The 23277-nt window shown below is 42.5% G+C and overlaps 1 protein-coding gene across 1 annotated transcript in view; it reads left to right on the top strand.

The window, feature by feature from the left end:
* ZBED1 (zinc finger BED-type containing 1) overlaps nucleotides 1-23277 on the top strand; it is a 180599-nt gene that overhangs the window by 127445 nt on the left and 29877 nt on the right. Inside the window, exons 5-6 of the mRNA XM_080376064.1 lie at nucleotides 5978-6185; nucleotides 22780-22987. Coding sequence (XP_080232190.1) covers nucleotides 5978-6185; nucleotides 22780-22987 — 416 coding nt within the window. The remainder of the gene's footprint in view (nucleotides 1-5977; nucleotides 6186-22779; nucleotides 22988-23277) is intronic.

Raw genomic sequence — 23277 nt, 5'->3', positions numbered from 1 at the left:
GATGCCTGCAGGATGCAGGGTGAGATCTGTGAGATACAGACACAAAGGAACTAGAGTGGCTGGGTAAGAAAATAAGGCAGAACAAACTGTTCGAAGGGAAGGAGAGAGGCAGATGAAGCTGATATGCCTGTCTGGGGCTGAGCCTCTCCCCTCTTTCCCGTGCACATGCTGTTCCTTGATAAGATCTGCGCTGGGTCACGGGCCGCTGGGTGTAAGGCAGGGAGGGGAGCGCAGCCCAGCGCTTTGGCTGCGGAGCAGCATGGTGCCCTCAGCTTTGGCAGGGCTCTGCGTTTTGGCCTGCACGGGGAGCTGGGGGAGTTGTCAGAAAGCCAGCATGTGGAAAGAGTGATGGGTGGTGCAGAGCCCCTTGCAAGGGAACGGGGAGGCAGGAGCTAGTGGGAACTTGCTCAGTGCTGGAGCAGAAGCTCAGGCAGACTCCTGTGGAGGAGTTGTTCTGCAAAGAGGCAAGAGAGACCAAACCCTCTGGAGATGGCTCTCTTCTACAGCCTAAGGCTGAGTCCTGGTGCTGCCCTGCTCTTTATCAAACCAGTTTCCATGGTGGCCAGTCGCCTCCAGGGAAGGTCCATTCAGAGGACACTGACCTGCCACTGATACCAGACAGGCTGACAGCAGATGTCATTGCATCTCCCCAAGGGTCAAATGCATTGGTGTGGACTTTATGTGTCATCGAGGTGTCATCATTACACCATGGGGTAAAATTCCTTCAGTTTCCTCTCAGACTGCATTAGAAACCTGCATATACATATATACAGAGCTGCAGAAGATACTAGGCAGTGCAAGAGCCTGAACTCCCTCTGGGGAGACAGAAAATAACACCGTAGCATTGGAGAGCCATACTAAGCTTCATTTGTGGTTTTGTGTTTTTCTTCTTAACTGTTTGGATTTTTGCCTTTTCAGCTTTTATATACTGTTAATCTAGCTTCTGTGTGTCATCCTGTCTTGAATCAGAACACTTTACTGGGATACCAGTAGGTGCGGCGTACCAGTAGCACTGGGCTCTGGGATGCGTATGTAGCTCAGCAAGCAGTGTTTTGCAGCAGTGCTGTAAATTCACCTCTCCGCAGCCCAGACAAGGCATATCTGTAAAAAGCAGTTATGTGGACACAGTTGTGTCTCCAGTAGGCACTTCTGGGGACAATTCTAATAAGGCATTGCACCTTCTCATTGCTCACTAGCCAGGGGAGATGCACAGGACAGGCATATTCTGGGGCAGCATAGCCCAACTGAATGAAGTGGAACAAGCAATCTATTATAGGCAGCCTAGCCAGGGGATGCTGCTATACAGTTATAGAGATGTTCACTCCACTGTAGCTGTCTCTGTTCAGAAGAGAAGTGGGCTCTACTATTTTATACATAGATGGATCCACCCATAGATCTTTTGGTGTATAGGTGTGCAGAGCAGAGCGATTTTGACACTCTGTTAAGTAATTCATGTGATGGAAAACACTGCTAAATGAACCAGCTATGCCAACCAGTACAAAGCCTATATGGAGAAAAGAATTACTGTCTCTATTAATTTTTCCCAGAACTTTTTTGGTACACTATGTGTCTCTTCCTTGTGAATAGCAAGAATTGGGTGAATGTGATTATATAGGTTCATCTACTGCTGTGAAGGTGTTACATGTAAGTGTACGTGGCTGACATTTTGTGTCTGCCCAGTCTTTGGGTTGCTGGGGGTAAAAGGACCTGCATGTGGGGGCACTGCCTCCGAACCCTCTTCCGTGAGCCTGGCTGGGAAGGATGACATTTTGTTCTGCATGTGAAAAAGAGATGTAAAATCTTTCTTTTGTAGTGAGTTTGAGAGAACTACCTTTAAAACCCTCCAAGTAGCTCATGGTATATAAAGCCAGATGAGTGAAATACTTGTGTTTTTCAAACTCTTAAAACATATTTTGTAATGGAGCTGAAAGATGTCTTTGCAGTGGGAGGTACAGGAATTACAGCAATGTTTACCATCATCTGCAGTACAAGCAGGCATGGTACAAATTCTCCTATGTTATACAATAAAAATATGGTATGCCTGGCCTGTAATATTTACAACTGTCATAAACTTTTTGGTAATGCTGTGTGCAGTATCAGATCCTTTATGCTCTTAAAATTACATAAGACTAATTCATTAATGGATCCCAAACCAAGAGTTTCTTTAGAAACTTTTCTAGAAAATCATAATAAATGACTGTTTACAAAGACAGTTCTCTTGAGGTGTATTCATTCTTTGAGGGAAAAATATGACTATTGACTAGTCATAAAAGTAAAAAAGGATATATTTTTTTATTCTTAATAGCTGATGTGTATAATTTGAAGGTATTAACAATAAATGTGTAACTGCAGCACACTGGAACATATTCATCTATCTGTAAAAAGAACAGTTGTTCAGCATAGTTATGCAGCAAAATATTTTCCTTATTCTATTTCTGCTCTTGAAAATCACACATTGATGTTCCGTTTAGACAGTTTTCTGCATGCATACTGTCAGTCTTTTGCCTGAATATTCCAATAACAGCTAATGCAACTTACTTACTAATTTGTTTTCTAATGCCATGCTGGTATCAGTGACATTTTTAAAAAATAAACCTTCTGGAAACAATCTAGCTAAATCAGAGGGAAAAAAGTGTCAGAAAGTTGTATCAGAACTGAGGTGTTTGACATTAATGCTCTGTGTCCTGCCACTCCAAATTTCACATGCACTCCAAAAAACCTGAGGAAGCTTACTACTGATAATTAAAATCAGAAAGATGCTGAGTTGTATAGATTCCAACATCATTCTTAGTTTACAATGAAGAGGTAAGGTAAAAAAAACAACAACTAAACAAACAAACCCCAAAAGGCATTTTTAAATGTTTCAATAGTATTGGGTTAATGGAAAGAATTAAAAATAGAAGCAGCTTTTGTTCTTTGAGTTACTTTGGGGCCCTTGAGTAAAGCTGGTGATGTTTCTGGACAAAAGAAAATCAATAGCATGCCACTTTTAGTATCTACTGAATGTTAGGTAGTTAATAATTTAAAAAAGAGAGCTTGCTGCTACGCTTACAAGGTTTTCCCTTTTGTTAGAGAAGCAGCCAGGTTCAGTTGCCTGTCGGGTATTCCTTTGCATGCTTGCTCTCAGTGAGTTAAAATGCTTCTCCTCAAATAAGAGAAACTGCCCTCAGATTACAGGGCAAAATTTTTTGATAGCCTTGTTATGAACTGCCTCAAAGATGGGAGCCTTTAAAAAAAAAGTCTTTCAAAGGTGTTTTGGATTAATATTATTTGACCAGTTCTTGAAGACAAAAAGGAAATTGTAGTAGCAACAAATGCAAGCAGAAGTGATTGTGTCTGCTCAAAGGCTTTACCACAGTTTCTCAGAGGAAGCTCCTGAAGAATGAGCAAAATAATTTTCAGGAACGTCTGTCTTAACAGTTGTGCAGTGTTTGAGTGAAAATTTTTCCCATCTCCTGACCTGAGCCCAGATCTGTTTTTTGCTTCCAGGACATGCAGCACAGATGGTGGAGACTAATTGGGGTGGAGGGCAACACCTCTATGTGCTCCTTAAATCCCATGCCTCTCCAGAGGTCAAGGGGGCAGTTGTAGCACAGGCATCCTTGGGGATGGTGTGAGCAGTGACAGCCTCCCTAGGCTTACCTGCTGGTCATGATGCAAAGTTGAATGGCTTTAGCAGCCATCTACCGCACTTCTCTCCAGAGAAATTCCTCCATCCCGCCATCTGACTTAGCTAACAGAAGTGTGTGTGTGAATGGAGGGGTCCTATAGTGAGATCTGCAGCAGCCCTGGCAGATGCAGAAGCAGCAGTTGGGGTTCACATCAGCTTTGCTGTGCCAGGGCTGCTGGTTTATGTGGTTGCCTTCTCTTGGGCTTGCATTTTACCAGTGTTGCTGCAAATAGACCTCTTCAAAACTGCTTCCTCCTGCCTTTTTCACATGTCAGAGCTGTGGAGGGCAGGACATGGCCTCAGAAAGATGCAGATCATTTCCTTGTATCAGCCCTGGTGCTCAGAGATGCAGCAATCTGCATCCCATCTGCCCTCCAACACCTCGTGCTAATCTCTCACTGCTAAAACTTGCACTGTAGCAAGCTGAGAGTTGGTCTGGGAGACTGGGGTTTTTTGTCCTTCCTGCCCTTTCCTTCTTCCCAGGAAAACAAGAACAGGTTTCAGCAGGGCTTGTCTCATGTTTATGTCTGTCCATGACCTTCATACCAGCACTCAGACCCAGGCACTGCTCTGAATGTCATTTATATGCCAATGTGCAAACTACAGAGGAAGTGGAAATCTGTTTCCAGCTGCGAGCAGTTGCATCGCGCATCAGAGTAAGTGCTGCTGAGGAAGGAGAATACAATGGGACACCCGACCATACACCCTCTAATTTGTGTCTTCCCATTGTTAAAGCTGAGATTTGATGTGCAGAGAAACCACACCCAGCAGCTGGGTTTTCCTGTCATTCTGAGAGATCTGGGATAGTGGCTGTAGGGACAGAGACACCAATCAGAGCTTCTGTAGAGCCCCATCTGGTAATTTACGTTGTGTTTCTTTCATCATACCATCAGAAAGCATCTCTCCTGTTCAGTCTTAACTTTTTGGTAGGCAGGTATGCTGTGTTACACCCAAACCTTTTGTTTGCTCTGTCATCTTCTCGTCTCTTTCCCCCATGCTGCTTCTCCAGTTGCTCCATTAAGTAGTAGGCAGCCATAAGTGAACCACTATGGGTGCTGGCCATGCTAAAAAGATCCTGAAAATGCCTCCTCTTCAATCCAAGCAGCAGTAACAAAGCAGAACTGTCAGGTGGCGGGACCCCCCAGAGAAGGAGTGGTGTAGATGCGCGGCATGTGCAATTTAAAATGGTCATTTAATATGCCATCATTGGGCTGACATCAAGAAATGAGATGTTAAAGACTTTAATGAACATGTGAAGTAGCACAAGGAACAAGCTGACATTCTCTCATGTCTGTGAGCAGAGGTGGCCTTTCTACTGTATCATATTCATGGGTTGTAGAGGGAAGACGAATGGCCTGCAACATTATTCTCCGTGAACCACGTCCATCTACATTTAAATTACAAAGATGAGGTCCACTTGTACAATAAATACATTTTAATAAAATAAGAATAATTTACAACAGGCAACTCCACGTTATAATTGAGAGGGATAGCTATCCCCCACACAGCCTCAGTACACAATATAATTTATGCATGAGCTCAGGATTCTCTGCAAGATGCTGAAATCAATGCTAACATTGCATGTTAGGGATGTGGATACTTATTTTAGGCAATGAGTTTGAAAATTGTGGTTTGTAGAAATGTATGCAAAAATATTGCCAAAATAAGCATTCAAAAACTCATTTCAAGATGCAGCTGCTTGTAAGCACAGTAATTAAGATATATTGGGTAAATTTACTACATCTTTTCTCAACCACACCAGTGAGATAGAAATTGCAGATTTCAGAGGAAGACTCAACAGATCTTTAAACTCCAGCCAGGACTCAGCAGAAAGCCGTCTGGGAGAGCAGGTCTGCTGCTCAGCCTGGTCTTGTCTTCGTTGCTCTGAGCTCTTTGATGGAGGGAATGTTGTTGGGATCACCCAGCTCCCACCTATTGTAGATGGATTAACTATTATTGTGGATCTGCAGCATTGCATTCTGGCATGCCAGCAATGGGTTAACTCAACTTTTAATGTCTTCAAAACACTTTTCACAAATGAAGTCATTTATCCCCACAGTCCTGCAGGGAAGGAGGGAGGGAGGGAGTCAGTCTACCTGTTTTCTGGATAAAGGAACTGAAGTGGGGGTTTTGACATTTTTCTCTGCAGGAATCAATCAGTGTCTGCTTTACACTTCAGATGCCATCACCAATCACTCATCGCTCTACATGCCATGTTTACACTCTGCAGCAGGAGATCCATGCTCATTCTAGCTTGCTGCTTCTCTGAAATAAATCAACAGGCTTTACCTCTACTTTCTCCTCTAGCTGGGGTGATGCTGGTCCCTGAAAGGAAGACGGAGGATGGGTTTGAGGAGCACTTCGGCTTGAACTACTTGGGACACTTCCTGTTGACTAACCTCCTCTTGGACACGCTGAAGCAATCAGGAACGCACAGTCACAATGCTAGGATCATCACTGTCTCATCAGCCACCCATTACGTAGCCAAATTGCACCTGAGCGACTTACAAAGCAGGTACTGATCTGTTTTTTGGTATTGACTGATCTGTAGTAAGGGTGTGCAGATTAAACTCCAAGAGGATTGTTACTGAATACTGAATGTGCGGGTTTTTTTGTTGCCTTTTTTTTAAAATGCCGATTCTCAAGCCATTGCTTAATATCTTTCAGGCTTGAACAAAGCTTGCAGCCTTCAGTCAAAGATACAAATAATTTATAAGCTTGTGCACCAAGTCTTTTATTCTGAACCGTGAAAGCCTCGCTTTCCTTTCTGACGCTTTTACTGCAGTGACGGTTGTGGTGGAGAGCCTGGATTCAGTAACTGGGATGTTTTAAAGTGGCTTGGGTGAACGCTAATAGGCCTTTTCCTCAAGTGAATGCATGTGTAGAGGCCCTCGCCCTGCCCTCAGATGGGTGCAAAGGGATGCCTATGGCTGCAAGCTCCCTGCCTGCTGGGCATGGGGCTGCTGACTTTGCTCTGGGAGGACAACTAGCCCCACTGGCCCAGCTGCCTCACAGCTTTGCCCAGCCCACACGCTGCCTGCCGCTCCTTCTTCCCTGGCTGCTCTGCCCGCTGGCCTGCAGCTCCTGGCACAATGTCCTCCCTTCCCTCCATCTCTGGCCTCTCCCGTGTCCTGCGCTACTCCTGTCATCCCAGTCCCCCACCTTCTCCAGCTTCCCTCACCTGCCTCCCAGCGCTGGGCAGCATCATGCCCCCTGTCCCTGTGGTGCTTGCCCTCTCACAAGTCAGCCCGGCAATTCACTGCAAACACTGGAGCTCCCGCTTTCGTCTGTGTCACGCCTTGCGCTTCCCCAAGAGCTTACCGAGATCCAAGTGCACAGCCATCCTGGGTTTTTAACAGTGAAATGGGTTAAAATGTGTATCTGTATTCCGCGTGACTATTTTCGTTTAGAGAAACTGTGGGTGAATGTCTGAGGAATATTTCTAACGTTAGGAAGACATTGGATGAGGCGGATAAATATCTCTGGTGTCACACAGGAACCATGCAGAGTTGTTTAGTTAATTGAAGAATGGGCAGGATAACTGAGATAGATACATTTCAGAATTTCCCCATGCAGTCGTGTACGGCAACTGCGCGCTTACTAACAGGCTCAAACAGAACCTGTCTTCTGATGGGCTCCAGAGAGTTTCTGCCTGCACAGAGCCACTCTGAGTTTTGTGTCATTTCCATGGTGAAATTCTGTTCCTGTCCTTTGACAGGGACTTCAGCACCTGTTCACAGCCACTTGGCCCGAGGTTGTATTTTGGAACAAAGACTGAAATTAGAGGGCTGGGCTCTTTCCACTGAAGACAATTTACGTATGAATGTTGCATTAAGCATGTCAAACTTTCTGTTTGACTTCTGATTGCATACTACGGCATCAGTTTTATTACAAGTGCTTTGTTTAAATTTTGCAAGGTAGTCGAAGTTTAATCTCTTGCTTGTAAAACAACCACAGGAAATTACCCTTACTCTTCACTTGATGTGTGTGTTCATTGTTTCTGATGGACATGTGCTGGATGGCACCATGCAAGGGGACTAAGAGGAGTGTAATTAGTATTTCTTCAGGCTAAAGTGCAGAATGCAAAGTTAAATGTGGCTGTTCTGTGTCTCTAGGTAACAGTGATTACAGAACTGTTTATAGAAGCATTGATTATAGAAAAGCCTTGTGCTGTGCCTCTTCAATTTAGGATCATCCTTACCTGTGATTCATCATTATTAACTCGTGTTTTAAAGGAACCAGAAATTATTATTAAGTCATATTTTACAGGAATCAGAAATGATTCAGTTAGGAAACTTACGATTGAGCACAAACATGACCAATCTGATGTAAAAAATAATAATATACCAGTGAGATTTACCTGCAGCTTTTGCACCAAACCCTGCTCTTTATATTTCAACTTTATTAGTGTAAGAAGAATTATAAAGGATGACAGGCTCTGTCTGATTTTGCCTGCTCTTTCCCACCTGGATGCTCAAATCGCTCAGGGGCAGCAGTGGCGCCTGCTTTCTGAGCACACAGGCACACGGGTGGGACCCAGAGGGGACTGTGGATTCAGCTCCAAATCTTTTCTTGGTTCAGGTCGGAGGAGATACTCCTCGGTTGTTGTTTTTTTTTTTTTTAGCTTAACTGCCGATAAGATGCCACTTGTGCAAATCGTTATCGCATAAACGGTGCTGCTAAAAACGGTGAGATTACTTCTGTGTTCGAGTGTGTGCCTACGGCATGAGTGGGTGGTTTGGCAGCCCTGTGGAGGACTGTTGTGGGGTACCGTGCGCAGGCATTGCCTACACCATAGGGCCTCAGAGACACCTTGTGATTCAGAGCAGCATTTTAGAGTTTTAATGGAGGCAGTAAAGACACCCATGGTAAGCACTGTGATATGATAGTGTTCCATGAATTGCCACAGTTTCCCGGTGATGCCATCCTTCATTTTCGCTGCTTGTGTGAATGGGAAATCTTTCTAAAAATTTAATATTGGCTTTTCCCTTATTTTAGTTGCAGTAGCTGGCCTTAATTAATTTCACAACTTGGGTCTATGTTCTGTGATTGGCTGGTAGTCCTAACCTTGCAGGAAGGCACCAAACCAATTTGGAGTCATTTCTTCACAGTGGAGAAGGGGGGCTTTACTCTGTGCTGGAAAAATCAACTGGTGGCAGCAGACTGTATTGTTTACTGTATTCTTGTCCCAATATTCCTGGGTTTTGATTGGCCTAGTGTCCAAACTGGAGGCCACTGATCATGCAGAGGAGGCATTCATCGACCAAACATGACAGAGAAGTAAAGGCAGAAGCCTGTCTTGACACAAAGGTGACGGTAAACTGAGGTTCTCTTCTCTGCTTAACCACAGATTTTTCTATGGGGTCATTCTCCCACTTGGGAGACTCTGGGTTGGCAGTCACTGTTGTGGCCATCGCTCCCCACTGCTTGTGCTTGCTGCTCAGAGGTCTGCTCTGAAGCCAGATGTCATCCATATCACAGTGACCCCAGGGCAACAGCATAACAAGTAATTGTTGGACGGTCTGTCCCATGAACAGTATTAAATGTTACTGTCTTCCACATTTCCTCTTTGGTTTGTTTTCTGCCATCTTGCCAATCTGATTTATCTTTTCAGCTCCTTGTTGGCAGCATGCTTAATTTATTTTTTTCTTTATTTTCCTTGCATTTTACATTATTTTTCTTCTTTTGTTATCTCTCTCTTCATGCTTGTCTACTTGATTTCTCTGTTCACAGTTTCATCGTCATCTGTGTCTTTTGAGCTTTTTTGTCTCCATTGCCTTTTCCCTCCCTCCCTCTTATTTCTCCCTCCTTTTTTTTGGTGGTGTCTTAATTCTGCCCACCAGTTAATTTCCTCCTCCCCATTTATCTTTCTCTTATCTTCTCCCCCTAGCCCCAGTCCTATTTCTCCTCTATGAATGTCATTTCTGCCCTTCACTGCGCAATCTCTTCACACACACCAGTAAAAGAGACACAGCATGGGTACATCAAGGCAGGACAGAGCTTGTTCCAAACTGGCAGGGCATAGCTTGTTTCATGTGTGTTATTGAAAATGCAAACGCACAAGAGCAATGACTGTTCTCCCAGTTCTTTTGCTGAAGGATATATGAAGAACATCAAACACCTTTGTGGTCTTTTAGATCCAGACCATTTTCAACAGCAATCACATGAGTCGACAAGGGGATCCCTAAGGCAAATCATTCTCCTTCATCCCTACTTTGAATACGACTGTTTTCAAGGAGGTGAAAGTTTAACAGAAACGCTATCTATCTGTACGCGTTTCAACAGTGGTGATTGCAGCGATTACGTGCTGAGGGTAGTACACTGTGCACTCTAACAGCATAGCTAGAATGTCCTTTTTCCTCTCTTGCCTGCCTTAAATAATACTTTCTAAAGTGACAGAAGGAAAAAACATATGGTCACGAGAGGATATGGCTGACTGGTTTTAGCAAAAGCTTGAAGAACATTGTGCCGTCCTCTTGGCTTGAGATAGGCTTGAACAGTGCACTGGAGTTCATGGTGCTTTCACAAGACTGAGATGTGGGGCACCCCTTCAAGTACTCTACCTACTGAAGTAAGAAGGAATTTTAGGAAAATAAAGAAAAGAAGACATCATTCCCTTTCCCAGGCTGTGGGTCACACCTGCATATGCTCCCTTTCCCAGGGGTTAGCATCTTTGTGTGTTCTGTCTAGCTTTTTCTCCATGACTAACTATTCCTTTCATCATCCTCTCGTTTTGCATGCCAAATGGGCCCTGTAATGCTGTGAATCACAAATCTATGAACTCCCCAGCCACACACAACTCCTTTTCTGGTTCATGTCTCCAGTATATTCAAGAACAGTTAGTCACACTTTCCCTGTTTTCCTTCCTCTGCTCTCCAACTACAGAAGCGGATGGGTTTTGTAACCATCCAAGCTGGTACAGTCCCCAGATAATTTCTGTATTTTTTCCCTTTAGCCCTAGAGCATGAATCATCTCAGAGACAAAATAGATTGAATGAAAGGAATTGCAAAAATCCCGGGTGCCACATATGCATCCTGGCTGGTGTAAAATAGCTTAAACAGCTCTGCCCAGGACCTGGGAAGATGCTGGGGAGACCAGGCAGCTCCAGTTAATCTCGTTAGGCAGTTCATAAGGGCTGTAACAGGAGGTGTCGTGTACTGCTGGGAAAATCTGCCAAGCAAAGTCTCTGGAGACCTCCTGTTCTTGGATGGGTGGTGTCCTGCATCTTCACTTCTTGCGTGTGTGCGATGTTTGTTGGTAAATGAAGTTGTATTAAGTTTGGGCAGAAAGCTTAGAATTTTGTCCCATCAGCATTGCTGAGACTTTGAAAATAATGTCCATGAATAGCAACGAAGTGTTAAAATGTCACATTACTTTTGGAAAATATAAATAATTTTTTCAGACCAAACCCTTTGATTTCATTGATTTTAGAATATTTTCTTTCTGATTTATTTGTAATTATCTTTATGAGTACACTGTCATTCATATTTTGAAGTGTAATATTGATAAAACTGAAACACCGAACCTTCAATTTCAAAGTCATCCTGTTGAAGTAAGGTATATCCATCAGTTTAAAATTACTTTTTTTTTTTAAGCTGGACATTTATTTAAAACATATTTTTATACTAGGAATGGTTTGATGAGTCAACATTTTTTACAATTAAAAGCTTTTATTTTTTGAAATTTTCCAATTGGTTCCTCCAGTGCCTTTTTGTGACTGATCTGTCACTTAATTCTCTGGCTTAGAGAGAAGAAGAATGGAAGAATCTCTGACTTAGAAGAATCATTGGCAGAACTTACGGGATGTACAATATCTTAAATTCAAGCAAAACCAAACATGAAGCTGATATAGCATACTGCTATTGTTTTATTTCCAAATTTTAAAATAATAAAGGAAAATTTGTAAAAGGAAGGAGGATGGATTTTATATATTACCCTTCTATTTGTTTAATCCATTTTAGTCAGTACGGTAGTCTATCACAGTTGCATATTAAAATGTGTCACTGGACTGTTGCTTGATATAATGCTGTGAAACTACAGAAATTGAACCATAAAAGATTATTCGAGACAGATACATGTTATTATAGATTTTATTTTATTCGAGGAATAGATGGTTTTGTTTAAGCAGCTTCCCCACAATGACTTTTATCGCATATTCTGGTTCTATTTGCAAGATAAGTCATATTCCCTTGACAGGACCAAATACCAACTGCAGCACACTGCTGTGTTCAGTATATACCTTCCTGCAGCAGGTTACAAAGTTTTTCTGTCTATAGTTAGATGATACGTATTTAAATGCTTAATGCACATACATAGGGGTATTGCTCTCTTTCTTTGGAAAATGCTTTCTGTATAAATGCAAAAGGATTTTCTGTTTTGTAAAATGATCCCTTGCATTGGCAGCAATTACCGTTAATTGCAAAAATTGACTTGCTGGCCTGGAAAGTGAATGTAGCGGTGAAGGCACAGATCTCAAATTCTAGGAATTCATTACAAAAAATAAATGGGCTGTTATACCAGCAGACCAATTCATCAGTCCAAAAGACAGAATTTTAGTTCATATACAGCCAGTGTTTTATCCATGTTGCAGGCCACAGGTTATCTCTATTCATTCCTATAATGGGGAAATATTTATGTTAGGATGCCAGCTTTGGAAAGTTTTAGTTTTAAATTTATTGGTGTATTTTTGTTCTGTCTAATGAAAATACTTTTAGGATTCATTGGTTTCTGAATAATAATAACACAGTGTAACACTACTAGCACAAAGGTAATGCCAGATTTAATGTGTTCAGGGAAATTAAATGTAGCTACTTTGTATGTCACAATGTTAAATTCCTTCTTGTCTAAAAGGGATTAATGGTCTTAACAAAGGATTCGTAATAATGGTTAATGATTTAATAGGACACAGTCCTTCTGAACCAGTTCAAAATTGCAACTTGTTGGGAGGTACGTGATACATGGGTGTTCCTGCTGCTCAGCCTCTCCCTGCGCAGTGGGTTGGGTGGGAGAAGTGAACCTTCTGTGGCACGCAGAACAGTGGGTATCATAAACGTGTTGTTTCCTAAATGGGAAGATGGCTCAATGGTAATTTGAAAGCTGATGTACTGTGCTCATGTGACAGAGAAGGTAAAAGACTCTTGTGGAGAATGCGGAGTGGAGAGAGCTTGGCACCCTTGAGAGGAGAAGGTTAGTTTAAAATCTCCCTGTCAGCAAAAAGACTTATTAGGGCTGAGTGAACTTTAAAAGCTTTGGAGTTCAGGTCCTGGGTGATTTTTCAAATGGTTTTAGCATTCCTTTCAACTGCTTTGGCTACAGCCATCCTCACAGTACCTTTTCAGTGGAGTCGTCCTTCGAGCTGCCTAGCATAGCTGGGGAAGGCTGGCACATATGTCTGTAAATCCCTGGAATAACATCTTAAGAGAAATGGTCAAAATGATCAGCTCACCTTCCACAAATCCCCTCTGGGTTCAGCGCTGTTGCTGCTTCTGGTTCTTCACAGTCATACATTCCTGATCTTGCCAGTGCATTAAGGATTACAAGGTGTAGTGGAGAGAGGCAAAGGCGGATTTCTGCCCCTGCGATTACAAATAACTCTTAACCTTTTCTCTACTCCCTGTCCTAAGCCTATTTTTTTCAGTGAAGGAGAACTTCATCTGTTCAAAAGCCAACGAAGCATTTGAATACTTAAACCTGTGAAGAAAATTTGGTCTTTTGATTAAATTGAGTTCTCTATCAAAAATGTGAGTTTTATGAAAAATATACTTTCTAAGTAAAATAAATCACTGTAAAAATAAAATATTTTAGCCCCTGGGAGTTTTGATACTGCCAGACTTATATAGTTGTAGTGCTATTGCTCCATTTCTTCTGTTCTCGTTATGTGTCAGGTGCTGTGGTTGCCCTGCTCTTCTTGTCGTGGGAGGTGGACAGTCGCTGTACACAGCAGCATCCCAGGCTCCCAAAAGGAACAAGGACCGAAGAGCACTGTGTCTCACAGTAGCTTTCTGAGAAGCTCAAGGGCTTTTAACAGTGATACTAGCTCTAACATGGCACTGCAAAAATGTCCAAATTAAAACATTATGAGTTTTGTGTGAAATCTTTTGTTCTCGGCTCAAAGTTGGGGGGGTGTTCGGTATCTGAATTGCCACCAAAAATCAATCAGTCTGCCAAAGAAACAGTATCTTTTAATTGTTTTTTCAGTGAGAGCTGGGGCAGGGCAGCTCTGTGACTCTGTTGTTTTTTCAGGGTTTGAGCATGAAACTTCTTGTCATTTCCTGGAAAGCCAAACCTGCCTGACTTCACTTGCTTCTGATACGTTTGCAAGTAGAAGAGATCTCATGCGCTCTAGCCCCAGGGCATGCCATGCCACTTCTTAGGAAATGCTTGGTTTTCCATTACAGATCTCTGTTTACAGCGTTCCAAAGTGACACAGTACCGGGAAATTTATCAAACAAAACCAAAACCAACTCGAAGGCTAAACAAAAGAGAAAGTGATTGCTGCCACTGTCCCTTATGGTACTTTGCAATAACCACTTTGCAATCCTGGCTATGGACCACTTTGAGCCACTCTGTTACTTGTTTCTTGAAGGTTTTTTTGTTTGCTGAAGTTGGCTTGTATGTTCCGTAAGTAAGACCCTGCCTCTTCACAGACCCGTTTTATGCTTATTTAAATCCTGTATCTTTTCTGACAGTGGCAGAGGGACGCTGCTGATGTATGGTGTCACATGAACAAAAGCCTTTCCTGCTGTGTCTGGACTATAAGTCATTTCATGGGTGCAGAAAACTTCCACATTTTAATCTCTCCAGTATCTGTTGGCATTTCAGCTGTATTTCTTCTTTATCCTAGAAAGGTCTCCCAACAGAGGGGAAGACTTCTCGTGACTGTTGTTGACAGATGTCTTTCTTTATGAGCTTGTTCCTTGTCTTAGTTCATGTACTGGGAGTTACTTCACTTTTACCTCTCAGTTTGAAACCATGATATTCATATTCTTGCTACCTAAGAAAACTTTGAAAAAGCAGAAGTTGTTAGATTGTTTCAACAAACAAAAAATTGATTTTCAGAATTGTTTTCTTCTTGATAATTTTGCCAGACTTGATAATTTTGCATTGCTTTTGTGGACAGAGTGATGGCACAGGATTTTCTGCAAAGTATTTATAGACATCTTGAAGGAGAAAGGTGTTTTCAGTCTGTGTGCACATTCAAACCATGTTTCCCCTGGTAAGACAGACCAGTCCTTCAGTGTGGTGAACATTTGCACTTGCAGAACACATTCAGCACCTCCTTAACTCTAAGGCAGTGCAGTGGGTTCAGCCCACCACAAAATGAAAACTTACATTATCTTCATGTATACACCGACACATTTCATGTAGTCTACTGGAAATCTGCTAACCACATTTGGTGCACTGCACTGGGTTTGAAATGGCAGCACTTTACTGTGCATAACCAGACCCTACATTCCCTTTCAGTCCCAGATTGTTCAAGTTATTACTGGGCCATTTTATGGCCCTTTGTGTGTTCTGGTGGAAGGGAAGGAATCATAAGACTCATTGCTTCCTTCAAATTAAAAACTATGTTACAGGAGAGTTAAGAAGCTTTCCACAAGTGGGTGGAGAGAGCCTTAGAGCTCTTCTTATTATCATCCAAGAGATAATCTTAAAAGACGTGTGACAATCTTTAGTAACCTGAGACCCAGACTATCCAAGAGATAATACAAAAAGATATGTGGCCATGATGTTTCCCCACCACTCAAAAGGGTCACCACAAGGACATAGAATGTAGGTCTTGGATCCTTGATCTGTTTCTTAGCCGCAGCAATGCAGAACCATGCTTTCTTCTATTTATTTACTCATTGATTTGTTTTATGGAGATTTTTAATTGAATGAAGGGGCACCATTATGCTCAAACACCGCTTCAAATATTAGCAAGTACTTAACACTGTATCTTATGAACTGACTGTAGAAAAATGATGCTTCAGAAGAGGCAATTTATATCATTCTTTATAAAAAGAAATATTTCCTGGGAGAATGGAATTACAGTAATTACAATTTGAACTTGCCATCAGTATTTAAAATCATCAAAAACATTTGAAATTAACACTAATTGTACACAAACAGAAAAAATAGACTTTTTTAAAAGATACTGATTCTAGTGAGACTTCGAGAAGACCAGCCTTTGAGTCTGTGTTTCATACATTTGAGAACTGTGCTGAGCACACAGCAATGGAGTTGCGCACAGCAGGGTAATCAGTACAGCAGGAGGGCTCTTGACATCTCACCTCCTGCCATCAGGAGGAGGGACCAGCCAAATGAAAAACGATGCATTCATTCCATGTGGATGACAGTAATGCCCAGGTTGACAAGGCCCTACTTATTTCGCCTTTCATAAATATTTTTATAACAAAGACATTCCAAATTCCTTCACTGAATGTAGTCCTCCAAGTCCTCCAAAGGCAGTCAGTTAATTTTGGTTCCCTCTGCATTTCCTACAAGCTATAACAAGGGGCTAGTTACTGAACGCTATGGATTTATACAGTAAACTGCTGAAAGTTGGAAAGCACAGCTTTAAAAAAAACAACCCAAAACCAGCTTGTGGTTCTTACTGAATTTTGGATTAAGCACAAGGCAGGAATCACTGACACAGCTACTGAGACCATTACCAATGCTTTGCCTCAGAGAGAGAGCAAGCACCTTCCAGCCCTGAGCTTCTTCCCCTAATTTTAGGAAGAAAATGCTATTTTACCACTGTTGAAAGATATCAGACAAAGTCCAGTTTTGGCCAGAGCTGTACATGAGCAGCACATGGCACTGAGGAGCTCGCTGCAGGGAAAGGGGGAACCTTTGAGACCTGGTCAGTCTTAGTGAGTCAGAAGGAAAGGGCAAGGTGGGCTGCTCTGAAAGTGCCACCTGCCTCTGGCTGCATAAGTAACCCCTGTGCGACCAATTAGGACATGAAGGATTTGCTTTTCAGCTTGTGTAGAACCCCTGATTTTATTTATCAGTCTTGTAGCCTTCCTTTCCAGCATGTCCAACACAGGGTCATGAGGGCGCTTCAGGAGTACCTAATGCTTGCATCCTTATGCACTCAAATTGCAGCTGCCGGTGTATTCCAGTTCAAATATGTGGGGGTACACTAAGGCCACCTTGACTGTTATTTGTATATATTTATAACTATTTTTTTTTTTAAAGGCTACATATGAAGTATATGAAAGGAATGTACATGAAGAAGTATAGCTGTTCTGTGAACACCCAGAACACCCAGGCATGTATATGAAACAGGTGACTATACAGTGGCCTATAGTAGTAGCTGGTAACAGGAAAGCTACTGTACAAAACAACTGTAACAGCATCTGAATAATTAGATACGTTAAGACTTTAGATTTAAGTTTTGTTTTACTAATGCATATGCTTGTTTCTTTCAATTGGAAAACCACTAATTTTCAGTGGCAATATGTATATTCTAATTTCTCCAACAGTATTTCCTTTTTTGTGTGTTGGGGGAAAATCACAACTGATGAGACTTAGCAAATGTGTTCAAGGGACAAATACAGATAGTACTGTCAGGAAGTATGCTTAAATCTAATAAGCAGTATTTAGGACTGAGGCTTTGGTTTATCGTAGGAAAAGAGAAAGAAGTTGCTTATGATAACCACAGAAAACATACCTACCGCTATTCTGTAATATATTTCTGTAGCTGCTTCAAAATAAACTGCAAAAATCTATCAAAGATGTTGAAAAATCTTGTGCTGCATTCCCTGGAGAAAGAAAATTTAAGACTGTGAAAGCTTCATGAGCGTTTAATAATAGTCTTTTATATTCTTGAATAAGCAATGGTGATGATGTATTGCAAGATTAATACATAAATCATTAGGAAACTTTAGTCATTTTAATACAGCAAGTCTGTGTTTTGCTTAATTCACTGATTCATCCTAAGGCATACATTGAAATTTTGTGTGGCCTTTCATTAAAACCCCCAGCATGTCACCCACGTTTTGCATCACTTGTCTTTTAATGGAGCACATAGCAATCGTGTTGTTCCGCAGTTTGATCGTGGTGCACTCTGCCCTCCAGGCAAATTAACACACTGGAAATTGGGGAGCGTGGTGATGGGTGCAGGGAGGATGACATGCGCAAGACAAGTGCAGTGTGAAAGAGGTTCATGTCAGGAAAACTTCACCGCTAGCACTGGCCAGGTTAAATGTAGCTGTGTGTTGGTCAGGATGGCCACAGGTCCTCTGAGCCTTTTGTTGAAGCAAGTTGTGGCAGGGACGGGAAAGGGTGCTGTCACTGCGTGCTTCTTTCAGTCTGTCTGCATCCGCTTCCTCCACATGTGTGCATAATGCAAAAGCAACCGTTAATGAAAGAGAAGAAGCCAGAGAACGATGCAAGAGCCTGTGCATAGGAGGTGTGGAGGAAGTGGTCTCTGCAGAGCAGCAATTTTGTTTCACCTATTACCCAGTGGGTACCCTGAGCAGACTTTATGTTCTTCACTAAGCATGGTATCACTGGATGTAAATGGGAGACCTCTACAGAACATAGACCAACTAAAGCCAGCCAGAAAAGAAACCGGAGTAAGGCTGGCTGCCAAGGGAAGTGCTAAACATGGATCCAGTTTTCAAACTTGGATAGCAGCTGAGTCCGTATTTAAACACCTAATTAGCTGCTGCAGGCTTCAGTTTGAAATTTGGCTTCTCATTACTTTTTACAAACATTGCCCCAGCATGCTAGGGAGAGCGCTGCTGGAGACAGCACCATGGAGATGAGTGGTAAAATCAGCTTCTGGTGGAAAATAATTTAAAAAAAATAATTAAAAAAAATTAAAAAATATCAGCAAACCACAAAGCACTCACTAACCCCAGAATTGAATACTTACTTGTTTTGTTTTGGCAAAAATACAAAACAATTCCTTTCTCTTCTCCTTCCTAATTTTTGTAATGACAATTCAAACTTGTCAGTCTATGTCAGAAAAAATCTAAAGCCAAAAATAAGAATTTATGCTAAAAATTATTCAAACAGAAAATGCAGAGCCTGCCTTATCCTGAATCTTTATTCTTTGATATATAATCAATAAAACAGTATTTTAAAAGGAAGGAGAAGAATTTGTATATTGCTGCTCTTCTTGGCTGGATTTCAAAGAAGCTAATTAAATTCTGTCTGCCTTAACTCCTCCTGTAGTTTCCATTTAGTGAGTTGTGCATTGCCCTATTTTATCGGCACTGACTCAGCAAAATGCTATGGAGGGACATCCCCCAGGGGAGACTTTTTCCATGATAGGAAGAATAGTCCACAGACAGCCCCATTCAAAAAAGGGGGTGAGCATGAACTTCTGCAAGCTACCAGTGCAAGGAACACCACTCCTTCCCACTGGACTTCTTCCCACCATGTCCTTGCTCCGTTGTTCTTACCTGCTGACCATGCACAGGCCTGCCATGCCACAGCACCTGCTGTCTGGCATGGCTCAAGCCTGGTGGGCAGTATTCATTAGGATGGATCCCCGGGCAGTCCCAACACCAGTACGTCCTAGCTCTGTAGCTGACTGGCCAGTGCGTATACACCACTGGGAGCTGGGAGCTACCAGTCTTTTGCCTGGCTGGCCACTTAGGAGGCAGGGTTTCTCTGCTTGAGAGTCTGCCTGCCTTGCTGTGAAGCATTGATACCCTGTGTCCTCAGGGGTCCAAGTGTCACAGGCACCTCACGTGCACTGGTGTGCCATCACGGTTTGTGCACTTCCATTTCAGAAAGGTTTTAGAGCCTTCAGAAAATAAAAGCAATGTGGAAATGCATAATGCCAATATTATTTCATTTAACACATAATTATACTTTCATTCAGTGTAGAAAATGTACATACAGTGTGTAGAGCACCAACAGAGGCTAGATTTAGATGCATAGGCTTTAAAGCCACGTAATTTCATACATAGGATGAATACATTTTATGGTTTTAAACTGAAGGAGGGTGGACTTAGGATGGACATAAGGAAGAAATTTTTACGATGACAGTGGTGGGACAATGGCACAGGTTGCCCAGAGAAGCTGCGGATGCCCCATCCCTGGAGGTGTCCAAGGCTTGAGCAACCTGGTCTGGTGGCAGGTGTCCCCTGCCCATGGCTGGGGGGTTGGACTAGATGATCTTTAAAGGTCCCTTCCAACCCAAACCATTCTGTGATTCTACATGTATGTGCATGGGAGATGCAGTTGTGGTACAAGTATAGGAGCTTACGTGCTCCGATTTTTCTGACTGGATGTAACAAAATCAAGTAAGCAGTGCTGATTTTTTTCCCCAGTATGTCATTTAAACAAAATGATTCTAATAAGATGGGGTCTCGCAAACAAAACAGTTGTTCAGTGAAAGTCCTTGTCAGTTCTGCATCACAGGTTATTCCTCTGTCTTATGTAGTCCATTGATGTCAGATTCCTGGAAAGCAAAAAGCACACACAGAGAAAATGGGAATAGAGCATTGCAGGGAATCATTGCAGGGATTCTGCCAAAAGTGTATCTCTGTATATCCCGTTTTATATCCTTCATATCTATAGTGTGTTACTGAAGTCTGATTACCCACTGCCTTGCAAATCATTTGCATCTCCGCACTGTGATATAAAAGGCTTCCTCACTGATTGGATAGTTTTTTATATCTTCTCAGTGCTCATGTTTCTCTGACATAGATATCTATGCAAAGTACAAGGCTTTTGAGGATCCGGCCCTTGTAGTTCATGCTTCATTGCCACAAGGTAAGTCAAAACAGCACTTGCACAAAATGTGGGAATGGGAAGTCATGGGGAGCATTCACCGTCCTCCTATCTGGCATCTGAAGGTTACTGAAAGCCAACTAGACCCAAGCAGAACAAGTCATGGTCTTTCCCAGCACCACTTCCCTGTGAGCTGCTTGCCAGACAAGATCACTCTAATTCAACCCAGGAAGCTTGTCCTGTGCCCCAGCTTGTGTTCTCCACTGGTGGGGGAATGGTGGCGCTGACGGACAAGTGCCAGGGTTAGCTGCCAGCTGGCTGCAGGGGCGGTTTCATGTGAGTGCATCTTCCCATGGGTGGCATGAGCTCTGGCCCGCATGGCTGCACAATGGGAAGCTCATATCAGCTGAGGATCTGGTCCTTCAAGTTAAAAGGGTTGAAATATGCATGAAGCATAAGGTGACATTTTGAGTGTCTCAGATCAGAGCACGGACATTACTGAATTTAAAATGTAATGATGCCAAGTCACTTTTATATTCATGCAGTGATTGTTCTTTATTCTTAAAATAGTCCATTTTACCCCAAGGCGCAGGTGATATCTTTATGATGATGGAGCTAATATCCAGCATGGTACAGCTCAGGCCATTGGTTGGTGAAAGGGCTGTTTATGATCAGCTGTCCTTTTTTATTCTCTCTCAATTTATACACTGCTTTTGTAGCCTGTTTGTTTGTGGTTTGCTTGAACAATAGAGCAGGGAAAAAGAAGAAGAAAAAGAAAAAGATACACTGGAGATTCAGTGTTGTTGTCTTTTATTTCCTGTAGCTGAGCTGTATGATTTACCATTGTGTCTCCAAGTCTCTGAGTCCTTTCAGATAACATGAACAGTTACATTGCTTTAGTAGCTTTATACCTCTGCAGAGAGTCAGTCTGTTTGCAAGCAGCCAGGGCTTTCTGTGGTGAAGTGTACAGGATATTATAAATAAGGTATTCATTGAGAATGAGATAACAAAAAGAACTCTGAGATATATTTGCTATTCATTCAAAATAAAAGCCTTGCACATAGTGGCAATCGCAGAAAACCAAAAGCGAGCTTTCAGCAGAGTGGGAGCATCCGCAGCATGAGCGTTTGCTGCACTAAGGGTGAAGGTGTAGAGGATGGAGTTGTAGCTGCAGCTGTCAAAGAGGCAGGACAACAGCTAGAGGGAAGGAGAGAGATGGGAAAGAGAGATCTGCTCCTGGGTAGGTGCCCTTCTAGCTCCCTCCAGCAGCAGTAGCTGCTGCCCCAGGGACCCTAACCCCTGATCCCCATAGGCAGCAGCAGCAATCAGTGCTGCTTCCCCAGGTTCTGGCAGAGGCAAATGGGATGGGGACCAGAGCAGTTTTGCTGCCCCCAGGAGCCCGTTGCTTTAGGCTCCTGCCTGCTTTGCCTATGAGCTGTCTGTAATGACAGGAATTACCTTTGGTTCTGCTAAGCACAAAAAGGGTTAGATGAGAGGCTGTAGTAATTACAAGAGTGAACTGTCATGGCACAGGAATTTGTGGAAGTGATACCAAGGCCCCAGTCAGGAGGAGTATTTTAAACGACATACCTGCTAATTTGCCCTGGAACTAGCCTGCTTATTAAAAAAAAAAATAAAAAAATGCTTCTGCTTACATGCAGTGAAACCCAACTAATCAGTAGTTCCTAGAAAGTTTGACTTGAAAGGCAGGCAGGTGCACAGGGCTCTCAACAGATAGCATTTTGCCGTAACTCCCAGCATTTGTGTGCCTTCGTCGCACCTCCTGTTTGGTGCAGACCCAGCCAGCCGTCTTTGCTCTAATGGCTGTGTTTGCCATAACTGTGGTTACAGTTGCAGCTGCTCTCCTTGCCCCATCTTTTTATCCATCTCTTTTATCTGTGTGTAATCTGGTGTGTCACTGGGGCAGGTGCAATGATTACCTTGCTCATTTATACTGTGCTTAACACAGGAGCCTGCACCAGAAACTAGTAGGTCCTGCTGCAATACAAATAATAATAACCAAGAGTAGTATGATCAGGCTTGGATTTACTGGGTGGGAACAGGGTATGTATGTGTGGGAAGAGGGCAGTGAGGAAGGGTAGAGTAGTTTGAGGTGACGATATCCTGGAGGGTGGTGCCTCAGCCTTTCCAGTTTAAATAGGTTGACATAGAGGTTCTGGCAGGTAGTGTGTAATGTTATTTTAATTTTTTTCCCCGCCATAAATCAGACTTGGTGTCTGATGGAATAATCACCAGAACTCCAGCAAATAACACGCCTGCCAGTGATAAGCTGTTTCTTCTGATGACTCAACACACAGCTGTTTGTTTGCTGGATATTGCAAAATGCAGGACGTTTGATGTTTGTGCAGTTCTGTTTTCCTTCTGATTATTTTCATGTGCATCTCCCTTTCTCTTTCTCTCCTGTATACAGATGTTCGTATTCACCCCATGGAGCCTATGCCCAAAGCAAACTTGCCCTTGTGTTGTTTACCTATCAACTACAGCATCTTCTGACTGCAGATGGAAGCCATGTGACTGCTAATGTAGTAGACCCTGGAGTAGTGAATACTGAGCTCTACAAGCATGTGTTTTGGGTTGTAAAAGTCGTTAAATGGATGACAGCCTGGCTATTTTTCAAGGTACGCATTTTTTTAAAATCATTTTGTTGCCATGCACCTGCATTGTGAGAGCTGTAGCCAGCACGGAACTGAAGGTTTTTTGGAGTTTATCATAATGTGTAGTATTTATTGCATTTCTCCATGTTATGATAAAGATGAAGACTTTAATAAAGATAAAGATAAAACTGATAAAGACAGGCCTTTCCCAGAACAAACACTTATTTTAAATGGAGGGAGTGAGGTCTCACGGTAAGGAAAGGGAATGCCTTTCACTGTCTGTGCCCATGCACTGATTACCCCTGTCCTGACCT

This window comes from Falco punctatus, assembly GCF_963210335.1.
Source record: "Falco punctatus genome assembly, chromosome: 2".
In the NCBI taxonomy this organism is placed as follows: domain Eukaryota; kingdom Metazoa; phylum Chordata; class Aves; order Falconiformes; family Falconidae; genus Falco; species Falco punctatus.
Note: the sequence above shows the minus strand (reverse complement) of the source record. Positions and strands in the feature narration are given on the sequence as shown.